At 32.3% G+C, this 14,316-nt stretch overlaps 1 protein-coding gene across 1 annotated transcript in view; it reads right to left on the bottom strand.

The window, feature by feature from the left end:
- NKAIN2 (sodium/potassium transporting ATPase interacting 2) overlaps positions 1-14,316 on the bottom strand; it is an 828,054-nt gene that overhangs the window by 426,586 nt on the left and 387,152 nt on the right. Inside the window, exon 2 of the mRNA XM_039854273.1 lies at positions 2,079-2,216. Coding sequence (XP_039710207.1) covers positions 2,079-2,216 — 138 coding nt within the window. The remainder of the gene's footprint in view (positions 1-2,078; positions 2,217-14,316) is intronic.

Genomic DNA, 14,316 nt, shown 5'->3' with positions numbered 1-14,316 from the left:
AAAAGATTTGTGAGTATGTATTTTATCTAAAGGGATGGGATTATAATTTGATACACAGAAATCAAGCAAAATTTTTTAAAGACTTGTAGCAGCTTGGAATAAAAAGAACATAAATAGTTCATCCAGTAACTTGGAACGCCTTACTATATTTTAAATTGCCTATCAGCCTATTGCTAGTTTATATGGTTTAGTATTATTTTCAAATAACAACAACAACAAGAAGGAGAAAAATGATATAGCTAACATTTATTGCGCACTTCCTAAACATCAAACATTGTGCTAAGGATATTTTATAGAATATCTCATTTATTCCTCAAAGCAAACCTCTGAGTTTTTAAACTGTTTAAACATTTTGATCCACTTCTAGATTTGTATTTGAACTTCATTAGAGATAGAGATGACATATTTGTATGACGATCAGAGCAGCATTATTTATAAGAATAAAGTCATGGGAAAGCTTCAAATCCAATGAAAGGAAAGTTAAATTAAGAATCATGTAATGGCTTATAAAGCATCAATTAATTAAAGCATATGAGTTAGTATAATTATGCTTTCACTTAAAGGTAGGAAAACTAAGGATCAGTGAGGTTATGCTGTCTAAAGTCACAGAATCTGGCAGATGCAAGATTTCAACCCCGGCATATGGCTTCAGAAGACGTGCTACCCAACCCTATACTATCTTGCCTATAATGGAGCAAATTACAATTTGTATAAGAAAATGAGAAAACAGTGAAGAATTTGAAAAAAGTAAATATTAGTAGTTGATAGATGGTCATGGGGATGGGGAGCATGGCGTAGGGAATGCAGTCAGCAGTAAGGTAATGGCTCTGTGGAGAGCCAGAGGGAAGATAGAGTAATCAGGGGGATCATTTCATAAACTATATAAAAGTCTAACCAATGTACTGTATACATGAAACTAACAATAAAATTAAAAAATACATATATACAAAACAATAAAACAATGTGAAACAAAGAAAGAAAAGGAAAATGAACCACACTATCATATTTTGTAAATTGAAAAACTTCACTCTTCAACAAAACACATCCTGCTTTGTAAAAGATTTACATGGCTAAATACCTTTAGAGATGACATGCACTCATTTCTGGGTATGTACTTAGAGGAGAAAACTATGTGTTTTTCACTCATCCTTAGCCAGACAGTGGATCCTTGGTCCCCGCCGCCATCATATTCCCTGTTTCTAAACCAATGAGCTTTACCTGGGTTCCAGATGACAAAGAGAATAGGTCATTGGAAAGCATCTTTTATGTGAGGGAAGCCTTCCTGAAACCCAAGACAACCTACTGGTTTATGCTGAATAAGGCAGAGCTTTACTTGTACTATCTTCTGTATATGGCTTTACCCCGAACTTGCCTTACAATTTGAAATAAATGCCTATAGACTTTTTCTTTGTCAAAAATAGAAGAAATAGAAAAAAATGATGAAACTGAAAAAAATCTACATTAATGAAGCGCTATAGCTGAGATCTGAGGCACATACAAAAAGTAAAAAAATCCTAAGTTTTGGTTCCCATAGCAACTGCAACACAGTTGGATTTTACTTTAATGTTAAGTAAGTTCAACTTGAGTGGGAATGCAAAATACTTCCTCTGAGCCAAACAGAAAATCATGAAAAACATAGAGACTATGGTCCAGGCTCTCTTGAATTTCAAGCATGTCAAATACTAACTCTAATATGTATTAATGTTTTCACACTGAAACTGTAAGTTTGTTTGCATTAATTTTAAATTATATTTAATTTTAAAATATGATTATTAAAAATGGGAAAAATTCCCACTAAATCTATTAAATTGGAGGCTATGACTTCATAATTTGGAAATACAGGGGGCATAGTTCTGCTTTTAATTACAGAGAATATTTGCTGAAAGTACAATTTATGAAAATACAATCTGATTGCATTCACTGTCAAGAACTTTAAACTGTAGATGTAATCTGAAACTATGAAAACCAACACATGGTACTTTAAAAGAAAGGGTATACATTTAATTTTCAAGACACTTGCCATTTTCATTTCTTCCTCTATTTCAATAACATTTTTAAAAGGCAGGAAAGGTACTTACTCCTTTTATGTAACGAGGTCTGTATTGAATAGTTCCAAATAAACCAAGAATGACGATAATAATATGTACAAAATTTGCCAGGATAGGTGCCCACTGATATCCTAGGAAGTCAAATATTTGCCTCTCCAGCACACAAACCTAGAATAGCAAAACAGGATATATAGATGAACACACTGATGAGGGAAAATAAAAGGACCATAGAGACACTATAATTAGCAATTATAACCGTGTTACCATATCTGGCATTTGTCTTTAACAGCGAGAATGACATTTTCAGGTATATTTCAAAAGAAAGCTATGGAAACTGTGGATCCATAGACACTACAGTCCTTCCATGGATGAATTTGTGGAGGCATCAAATCAAGTATTATTCATAGGATGTCATCTGTGCAGTCACAGGACAAGTTATATTGTCATAGTCACTGTCAAACACTTGACCTCATCAACCAGAACATTCATGAAATCCACAGCAAGTGTTTGTTTTTAGGATCTGCTCAAATGTCATTATATAAGGTAATAGAAAAATAGGGATTGATACTGAAGGAAAAACTACACAGTAAGTCAAGTGACCCAGATTCTTGATGTAGATCTGCCACTAAGTGGCTGTAGTACCCTAGGTAAGACATTTCCCTTCTCTCGGGGTCTGATTCCTCATTGGTAAATTGCAGGACTTCGACTAATATCTAGGGTCCTTTTAACCCTAATAGTATTGGAGTATAAATCAAACATGACTTTTTGTCATACTCAGTTAGCTATAGAAACCAGGTAAAAAAAGGGCTCTAAACAAAATTCAAATGGAAATTTAATGAAGTAAAATTTAATAGAATTAAATTTCCATTCCAATAGAAACAAAAATAAAAATAAGCTTCACCATTATAACAGCATGGAACTTAAGTAATTTCAAATTCTCTTGCATTCATCTTGCTTACAATTTTACAATTAAGACATATGTAAAAATCTAAGCAGTGAACGGAGAAAAAGAAAACCAATCAACCTACCAACTGAGCAATGAAACAAGGGAAAAATAAAAAAGAAAACTAAGATTGGTCCATAGTCCAGAAGTGCTATTTTATATTGAAAAGTGAAACCTGGAAAGCCTCTCTTCAGATCTGATGAAGCAAAGGGAGATGGTATGAGTTAAACCCAGTTTTAATCTTCCTGCCTGCCCTCAGGTGGGAATGGTAATAAACTGTCTGTTCAGAGTAAAACATTGTGAAAAGACCTGACATTCCAAGCAAAGATTCAACAACTTTTTTTCCAGTCAGGCTTTAATGGAAAATTATTTTAAAACTTATAAGTTACTAACAACACTATGGTTTAAAGGCATTTCTTGTCAGAAGGACATACTAACTCTTGAAACAGACAGTGTGCTTTTAAATTAAATACCTGTAGTTTATTTTGAAGATTTTTTAAATGATCATTATTCCCACAGCACTTCTTCAGCTGAGCAACATTGAAAGGGAAAATAAACTCATGACAACTCTGCATAACACCTCCATTTCCTAAGTCACACTAGATACCATGCAACAGCTAGAAGAGCAACAGTCTTGCCTAGTCAAATATTCATTTTCACTTAGTCATGGCAGTGATTAAAAATGAGAGAGAATCTAGGTCTGTTCTACCATGCATAATCTAAATCCACAATTCCCGACAGAGTGCAAACAATTGAATGAAATATTCTGATTGATTAATAAACAGGGCGGCATAGAACTTGCACATAATCCCAGCCTCATAAACCTTGAATTGCCTTCTGATGAAACATTCCTTTAACTGTCACCATGCAGTCAATACTTCAATAAAGGAGACCCACTTGTGACGTTAGGCAGGATTACACATATCTTGTTGGAATTCATCAGTGGTATAAAAAAAAATAGGTGGTTATTCTCAGAGCACCAGTACTAACAATATATGTAAAAGATCACTCTGACATAGATCTCTCTTACCCTTATCCTATGAATAAACAGTAAGTAGGAATGTATAACAGCTGCAAGAAAAATATAAAGTATAAATTTTGAGCATCATAACTGTGGGACACAGCAGGCAAAAGGATAGAGGATGAAGCACATCAGTCAAAGAGTGGGTAATCTCTCAATAAATGTTCCAATTATGGAAGAAAATAACAGTACCATCGTTAATTATGAAAATATATAGATGATAATATATTTGCTACGACTGCAAGATAAAATGAAGTTATACCAACGTTTATCAGCCTTTCTTATGACAGAACTAATAGTTTCATCGAATATTACTTATAAGGTTATACATATTGAATAAGTTAATGTGCAATTCTTCATGTATAATATTTCTGCCTTTTCCCATATTTTCGATTGGCCCTATTAGCCATCAGAAATAGCATCATCACGAGTTCTATAATTTAGAGCTCAGACTGAAAAATGGAAAATTTTCTAAAAATTCAGTGAGTATCAAGGGAATAACAATTGATAGAAATATTTACAGTCTTTATTAAGAATCTCTTCCAAAAGGACATGCATCAAGTGTGAAATTACTGGGGGCTGCGAGGTGGCAGGAAGGAGAACAAATATTTGTTAAAACACTTAATATATGCTGGGCATTCATACTATTTTCAAGTCATGTATGTGTGTGAGTCATTTTCATATAAAAAGTCATAAGGAATAAGTCTCTTTCATGCTTGTCTATTTTACTCTATATAAATTTTGGTTCTTTGTGTTTGGCTTCAGCGTAGTAGCCTATTATAAATACATAACCTGTTGCTTTCCACAAAGAATTCTGTTCCCTTCTAGTACTTTCATTTATAAGGTTTTTATTTTTTTAATACACATAGGGGCTAATCTTTATCAATTAGCATTTTTGCATCTACTAAGAAAATCAATTTATTCTTTTCTTTTAGAACATTAATGTGATTGATCATATTGTTAGTTTTTGTCATGTTCAATTATCGTTTTCTTCCTAGAAAAATCTCTACTTAAAATGAAATATTATTTTTATCACAGTTTCAGTTGGGGTTAAGTAAAATTTTATTTGACAGTGTTGTATTAATAAACTAATCTATAATTGAATTTTCTTTTTCTCTTTTTCTCTGGCTCTGTTACAAAGATTGCACCAGCCTTAAAACATAAGTAAGGAACAACATTTAATTAAACACTTAACAAACTTTGGAGAAACCATCCAGTCCCATTCTCTTTTTCCAAAAGCAACCTGTGTCAATTTGGGGCAGCACTGTTAAGTGCATAACTTTTCAAAAAAATATTGAATGTAGACTCCAGCATATAGGCATATATTTGTATATGTAAATTCTTTTTACAACATTTTACTTATTTAAATAAGACTGCAATGTAGATATGATTTTTCATCTTGCACTTCTCACATAGTGATATGTTGTGAAGGTTTCCTTACATTAAGCATCCTGTATGATATCTTTATTTAAACATTCAATTTTTAACAGATATTTAATTTGTTTCCAATTTTTGACTATAACACACAGTGCATTAAACAACTTTGTATATGTATGTTGATATAACCACAGGCTAAATTCTACAAAGTGGAAAACCTAGGTCAAATTCTGGTCGCACAATCTTAAATATTATAACAACTGTTATTAATTTTTCTTTGAAATATATGTATATAGTGGTAAAACATGAAAATTACACTTCTCTTCGGCATTATAGTGCATGTAGATTCTAATAGTTACTGTTCATCTAGGGTATACTTAAACTAAAAAAGCTTTCAAAAACCTTTCTGTTAAGTACCATTAAACAAAGTTTATCTTATTTTAAATGACAACAAATTCCACAAAAAGCTCTTATGAAATGTCTTCAAGATAAATAAATGTATTGACTTTTCAAATTGAGACTCCAAACGCCTCAATTTACACCTGAGGAAACTGATTAAGTTAATCATTTGTTAAACTAAGTTTGATGTCATAATAGGACAGTATTCAATCTGAAACACATTTGCTTCAAATGTTTACATGGCAAATGGGATACCTTAGTATTTCCTAGGTAATTATTGCCATTTAACCTTATTAACAAGAAAATCATATGTACATAAAAACGTTAAAATGTTATGTTTTTTTTTAAGTCAAATAGTACTTTTATAGCTAGTTTTTCAATGGGTGGGATCTGGAATTTTTTTCCTTGAGACACTTCATTTTGCTAATAATAAGTAAGATTTCTTAATAAATTTCCTCCTAAATACAAACTAAAACTTATACATGGCCTTCGAGAGAAAAAAAAAATAGGCTTTTTATTCTATCATGGTGGAATATGGATTTCTTGATTTAAAAGATATGAGTGAGTTACTAAAGGCAGGAACTAAATTAAGATTTTAGTGCTAAATTATATATTGAAATTGAACTTATCTATAGGCACCCTTGTTTTACTCATGTACCCTCCCCCTTTTCAGTGTCTCCACTCTCTTTCAGGAACTTGAACTTTCAGATTGTCTCAACAACATTCATGTCTCTGAGAAAAGCTAAGATAGACTCAGATTCAGATGCTAGGCAAGTGGAGTAGTCCTATTCAAAGTCCATTTGCATTGTCCAAGTGGACATCTAGGAAATGACAAAGCTTGTCAAGAGTTAATAAACTATATATTGTAGAATTTTAAAAATCAATGAAGGATTTGCATTTTAATTGTTTGCAGAAGATTACTTACCTAGATTTGTTACAGCATAAAAAGTAGGAAATACTAGAAAAAGTTGAGATGAAAATTGAAATGGGCATAACAGTTCCCAGAATGTGTCTGAAATTACTATTTCATCCATAGGGACTATGAAAGTTTAGATAACTTTCAGGCAGACACACGGTATGGCCATCTGTTTGTCAGAATTTTGTCAATAAAAATTACTCCTGACCTTCTTTTCCTACATTTGGTCAAGTATGGTCAATTTATTGTTCCTAGTTGTACCTACTCCTCATTTCCTGCCCCACAGATAAACTTAAATAACACTGAAAAAAGATAAGAAATCAATTCTGGTACTGTTTCCTTAATCCATATAGACTCTTCCTTCAGTGAGATGTTCTAGCCCTGCGGTCTTGCCTTGGCTTCAGGTTTTTCTGCAGAATTTTCTGTTTCTTTGTCTGCTCACTAGAACTGGCAAAGCTGCTAGTTCTAGGTCTGTGTTTATTCTATCCCTTTACTGAACCTCATTGTGGGGAGTCACGGATGGACATGTGAAATCGTATAACAAGGAACAAGGATATTTGTGTACTTGGCAACAATGTAAGAAGTTGAGATTGTAAAGCTCTGGGAAAAACCGGGAGGTAACTGTTCACATAGCAATCACTGCACATTCCTTGCTACAGTTTAGCAGAGAGTTCTGAGTTATGAGAATCTCATTGTTCTACTAGATAAGTAATCTGGCTAACCTTGGTTCTTGACTACTGTCTTTCTTATTGTAATGTTATAAATAGTGTGTTCTAAATAAACTCGGGGACACAGACACAGCTTGAATCTGTGCTCCCTCCTGCAATTCTGTCTGTCTTCTTTCTTTTCCTCAGTCCATGCTCCCTCTTTCAGGTACCCTCAATTACTTTGTCGGCTGGCTTCCGACACCTCATCATGCTAGATAGCACCCATATGCTTGTTACCTACCCTCTGCAGTCTCCTACAATGAACTATAATCTTGAGCATGCTCTGGATCAGTCTGCTCCAGAATCAGAAAGGATGTATTGTGTTGCTGTCTCTGATTTTTAAGCCAATCCCCAGAAAAGCTGTAAAGACTTTAGAGTTATTCTGGGTTTGTACGATATTGTTGAAGTCCTTATGATATTGTCTAAAACATTACAAAGTGAAACTGTATAAATGTGATCGATGATGTCCCTCCTTAGATTCTCTGAGTTGTTCATAATAGACAAAATAAGTGAGAATATATATGCCACCTTTTAAACATTACATGCAGGAAATATACTAGAGACATTTTTTTCCCCATCTTCTTACCAAGAGTCCTGATTCATATATGAAACAAACATAAAGTCTATCTGCAATGATTATACATGTAAGGTATGAATAAAGCCAAGCACAGAGCTTTGTAATTTTTAGTTTCTCTTGAGTTCCTGGAGTTATTCAAGTACATGTGTATATGTGTGAGTGTGTGAGCATTAACATGTGCATGCTTGTGTGTATGTGGTGTATGTTTGTTTACTAAAAGGAACAAAATAAAAAAAAATAAGGTTTTTGGTAAATATGAGTCACAGATAATAATCCTAATTCAATCGAACCAAGGATTTTCTGTCTTTCTCCATATAATAGCTTTTTTTAAAAAGCTAAACAAAAAAAATAAACCACAACAACAAATAATAAAAAAACACCAAAAAGAGATCTGGCCCTAATGGCTCTTATTATAATGTAAATCAATATATCATAGTGGATGAGAACTCAAGTTTTAGAATTAGAAAATCATGTTTGCATTCTAACTCACTATGTGACCACAGGAGATCACATAATCTCTACAAATCTTGGTTTCTTCATCTATATAATGGGGATATTGTAGTACATAGCCCCTAGAATTTTCATAAATATTAAACTAATAATGTATGTAGAGTACTTATTTAAATGCTTAGGCTGCATCCTAAGATGATGCGATCATTAATTCATATTTCAACAATGCATAACAAGTTCAGACATTGGCATTTTAGTACAAATACCATTTTATATTGATACTCTTGCCAGAATATTTCAGTTAGAGACATCAACCATTTCTGATTCTATTGGTCACAAATGTAAATAATAACATGGTAGACATGAGTAACTTCAATTATTCAATGAGGGTCTTTCTTAATGAATATTCTCTTGCTTGATTCAACAGCCCATGTATCTAATGTGTTGTAGTGCTATTATGGTAAAAGAACAAGTTTAAAACATTATTTCCTGTGTATTTTTCCTTCACTCTCCCCATCTTTCAAATGTGGTAAAAATCAATATTTATTTTAAAAACTTTCTTTCCATATAGTTAAGCACAGTAAAGATTTTCAAGAAAATACTATGGAAGATTTGGTATAAGCTCAAAGAAATTGAATAAAACTGAATATTTACATTTCTTACAGAAATACATTTTGGTATAAGCTGCGTTACTGAAACACACAGTACATGGTATTTCTTAACAGGTTGTTCCTGAAATACGGAATCAGTCACATATTTCTGAGGTTGAATTAATAGGGTTATTGAACTGACCCACATTAGAGTCAAACAGTATATTTTAGGAATGTTCCTACTATTTTGTGTAATAATATCACTTATATATAATTCTAAATATACCAGCTAATATTCTGGCTGTTGTGATATCTGAATCATTTATTCTCACAGCTGTTCATTCTGCATAGCAATTTATAAATATTTCGTAGTTAACACCCATGCTATCAAAAGACAAGTTGATGACGAGCATATTGTGCTAGATTTAAAAAATAGAAAATTATCTTCTAAAAAAGTAGCACAATGAGTTAATAATAGAACACAAATAAAAATATTGCTTAACTGATGTTGAACCGAACTATCAAGTCATATGATTTTTTTGATCTGTGTGTCCATATGCCAAATTGTGTTTGTGTGTATGCGTGTGTTTTAACACAATGTTATTTGATTTTTAATAGTAGAGATTTAAACAAAAATAACTTAATATCTCTTTATAGTAAGACAAATATCTGTCCTCTGAATAGACAGTGAGTCTGAATTGATATAATCATTATTAAAAATAAATTAAGCACTTATTATATCCTAGGCACTGTATGTTAAGCACTTTAAAAGGTTAAGTTAATTTTTACTTTTAAATCATACATTCTACAAGGATTTTCTACCATTACCTTAATTGTACAGATAAGGAAATTGATGCCATGATCAAGATTATGATTGCAGAGCTGGGATCAAACACTAGTAATTCTAACTTTAATGCCCATGTTTTTAACCACAAACCATTTACAACTAACTTACTGGTAGGACCTTATGATGCTTCTTTCAAAAATTTTAAAGGTATCAATTAGGTTTTATTACCAAATATTTCATTAATTCAAAAGCAAGTAAACATAAGAAGTTCTTTGTTCTCAGTACAAGAAAAAGATATCAAAAAGATATACTAATTACTATTTTAATACATAGCTCTATGCTTATTTAGCAAACAATCATTGTGATAACTCCATAAAATAATCATTATTATAATAATCACTCTGCTACTAAGAATTTTGCAAGTCACTCTATAGACAGGTTTATAGTTACAGAACCTTTTTGAAAATAAAATAAAATTTATAATATTGATGAAGTTGATAATAATAATCCTGCAAAGTCACAACAAAATGACATTTATCAAGAGTTGTGCCATAAAATGGTTTCATATCTTGGCAGTCAAACTCTCCTTTATTAAGTTTAAAGTCTCCCTATACTTATATGAAATGAGCTAAAAAGATCACAGCCCCGGTCCTCTTGATACACAGATTATTGTTTTGATTTTTCCATAGATTCTATAATTTTTCTCAGTGGAAACCAAACTTCCCAGAAGAATCAGAACACATCAAAATGAAGCTGTTCTAGGTAGTTTTTATAGCTCACTCAATGCACATGACGGGCACAAAGTAGAAAGTTTAATATATCCCTTTGACCTTGAAATTCCAGCATCTCCATAATAAATTATCAACTGATTCAAGACCAAGTTAACACCCAAACAGATTAACTATTTATAACACAGGAAGAAATGTCTAATGTTCAGAAGATCATGGCCCTGGATTTTTGAATCATGGATTCTACAAGCACTGATGGTGTACTGTAAGTATTGAGCAATGCAAAGCACTCTCTGAGACACTAGTGAGTATGTCGAGTTGGGGACAGGTGACAAGATGAATCAGATAATCTTCATTTTACCTGGCAGAATTAATCTTATACTATAAGATTTGCTAATATCTGAAATAATTCTTAGGGTATAAATTCTTAAAACTATCAACAGGGCCCAGGTGTAGCTGTTCAAATGTCACCCTCACTATAGATCTATATATCTGATTCTGATTCACTTCCAAACCTCTTATTATTCATGTAGCAAGTATATACAAACAAAAACATCATGATGTGGCTAATATTACCAACACATGGAAAAGTAGATGAAGTTGACTATATTTAATTAGAAACTTTAGGAATTGGGTAGAATAAGTTCCTAAGTTTATCATCAGCCTATCTAATTGTTCAGTACTGACTTTTCATTCATTGAGAGCTCAGTTAAAGCCAAATAACAAAAATAGCTTGCAATAATCTAATTTTCATGTATCATATGGCATTGCTTTCTTGCAGCAAATAACTTTCTCTAGAGATAACTCTATTGCTATTTTTTAACAGCACAATCATATTAAACATATTAAAGCTGCCATCTGGAAAATTTGAAATTTGTCAACTAGGTAAAAATGTAGATATAACCTTTTTTTTTTTTTTTTCTGAAAAGCTGATAAAGAGTCCAAACACATGACTCATATATCATTATCAGAGAATCAATGTCTAGGTAGCTTTCAGTTTTGGTCTTAATAAACATTTGTGTATCTTCCTATGGATCTTTATTTTATAAATTCAAAATGAGGTAAAATGCCACTCTAATACTCCTGCCCTCCCCCCAATTTGTGGCAGTGAATTAATAATGTCATTACCATCATCAGTGTTTCCTGTTTAGTAAACACTGTATATTTAGCAGGATTGGAGATGGAAGTGTGCATACTGTCACAGGGAACAGAAGTGGATCTCATAGTGTCCTGCACTCTGGTGTTTTCCCCATCTTTACCTGCCACCTGCTCTTTCCCTACTTAAACAAAGGCACTAACAGAAGTCTTAGGGCACTGTTTCTTTGACTAAAGCAAGGCAGACATATGGAAGATGTCAATCAAATCTCTCAAACTCTAGGTTATGTCTCTTTCATAAAATTCAGTTTCATAAGGATGGGAGATAGAATGACAGCCTCACTTACTCTGGCTGCTAAAGGCCAATCAAGAGTTGAAATGAAAGCAGAAATGTTATCAAGATCACTACCATGTACTGGCAGTCACTGTGGCAGTGAGTTATATCAGAAATTGCAACTAGGAATACAAGAGAATACCATTTCAGATGGCTACAGAAACATTTTAGAATTTGTCCCAGGGTATGCTATTTTTGGCGTGGTAAATACCATACCTTCTGTGCTGTTTAAAGTAACCGTAATATTGAATTTAACACAGATATGGAGATGCTGTTCTGAAAAAGAGGCAGTCATAATTCTTGTCTTCCCTTTGACAAAAGGTATCTGGCTGTTCATGTGTGAATGCTATAAGAGATGATGTTCTCTATCAGCTTTACGAGTTCTACCATAGACTCCACTAATGTAGCATAGATAACTGGTACAGGCTCAAAATGGTAAATTCTGTCAAGCTATGAAATGCATTTCATACCTTAAGCTTGAAAATTCAAAGCGTTATAAGCACTTCTAAATCATATGCATGGTTTTTCTGTCCATGTGCACCCATATCTTATATACTACTATTAGTATTCATAGCACCATTCTAAGCATTTTATAGATATGAGCTTATTTAATGCGATAGGAAATATTATCGCCATTTTAAAGATGAGAAAACTAAAGTAGAGATTAATTGCCCCAGGTTATAGAGCTGTTAATTATTAAAGATGATTTGTCTAGAGTTCAAGCTTTGAACAACAATCTTATCTCCCAAGTGATATGAAAAATACACATGCATAAATATAATGCATGCATATATAGAATATATGTGTATATATATTATATGCGTGTTGTTACAGATACAAATGTATATATACATATTTCATTATACTTCATTTCATGAAAGCGGTTTTACCTTTTTAAAAGTTATCAATTCTTTTTTCTTGGGTCCATAGGTAACTATATAATCAGGAGTCCATTTCCATTTGCTCTGTGCTTGACAATCTCAGCAGAAAAAACTTTTGGTCCTAGAGCTATATTGATTTTTGAAGTTCTGACAATAATTCTGACCTTTGCAAAATATATCATTAAGACTCATTTGTTGACAAGGCTTCCTGAGTTTTAACATCTTCTTTTGCTAGAGTTGGGAGTTTCAAAGAATGCTGAAGTGTCCATGCTCTCTTTGAAGTTCCTTAATTTTTCAAGTACGCTAATCACAGAAGTGAAAGAAAAGCTTGAAATGGTTGATTAATTTGTCCTTTCTCTTGTATCTTAAAGATATAATAATTAAGGCCAAGAATTGTGTGCACGTGTGTGTATATATATGCATACAAATATATATGTATATACATACATATCTTCTGTCAGATACCATTAGTTGGTATCTCATTTAATTGTCCAAACATGCAAGGTAGGTATTATAATCCCCATCTGATGGATGAGTAACCAATTAATCTGAAGAGTAACCAATTAATGAGTAACCAATTAATCTTAAACAACTTGCTAAAGAACAGTAAGTAGCAGATATAAGGTTATGAAGTTACATCTGAGGATTGAAGCCGAAACTCTCCTTTATGACATATCCTCTATGCTAAGCAATGTTTAAGTAACTTGGGTCTGTATAAAAGCTTTGATACCTTGAAGATATCTTCTATCTCTGTTTTAAACCAGTTACATGTCTTGAAGAGAGGTTAAAAGTAGTAAAATGTTACTGGCAAAAAAATTCAATTAAATATGTTGTATATTTTAAGCCCTGGAAAAACAGTCTAAAGATATCTATCTAATTAACAGAGTTAGGAGAAATATATCAGGGTAAGTTTTAAAAAAAGTGTGTGTGTGTGTATAACTACATAGAGAGACATAGATTTGGATATAGATATAAATAGATATATAGATACAGGTATAGATACAGATGATATAAATATATAGATAGATATAGATATAGATAGATATAGAGATATAGATAGGTGATTAGGTATAGATATAGATACAGATATAGATAGATATAGATATAGAGCGAGCATTCTTTACATAAATACAGTGAGAAGCCAGCCACATCCCAGCTGTATACATAGTTTTACTTAACAGATACCAATCTTAGAGAAAATTTAAGGAATTATTTGTCAATTAAAATCTTTAAACTTTTTCTTTATATAAAGTATCATTATGAGTATTGTGAGTCAAAAGTTATGACAGATTAAGAAAATAATTCATCGAATTATGCAGAATATATTTTGCTTCACATATGAACAATCAAATCAACAAAATAAACACTGTAACCAAGTCTCAAAATAATGGTGTTTCCAGCTTTGCCTTCTTAATTTCAGGGTTTATTGTTGGCTATTGTTTATTTCTTTATTATTTACTCTC

Source organism: Pteropus medius, unplaced genomic scaffold, assembly GCF_902729225.1.
Source record: "Pteropus medius unplaced genomic scaffold, Ma_sr-lr_union100, whole genome shotgun sequence".
Lineage (NCBI taxonomy): Eukaryota > Metazoa > Chordata > Mammalia > Chiroptera > Pteropodidae > Pteropus > Pteropus medius.
Note: the sequence above shows the minus strand (reverse complement) of the source record. Positions and strands in the feature narration are given on the sequence as shown.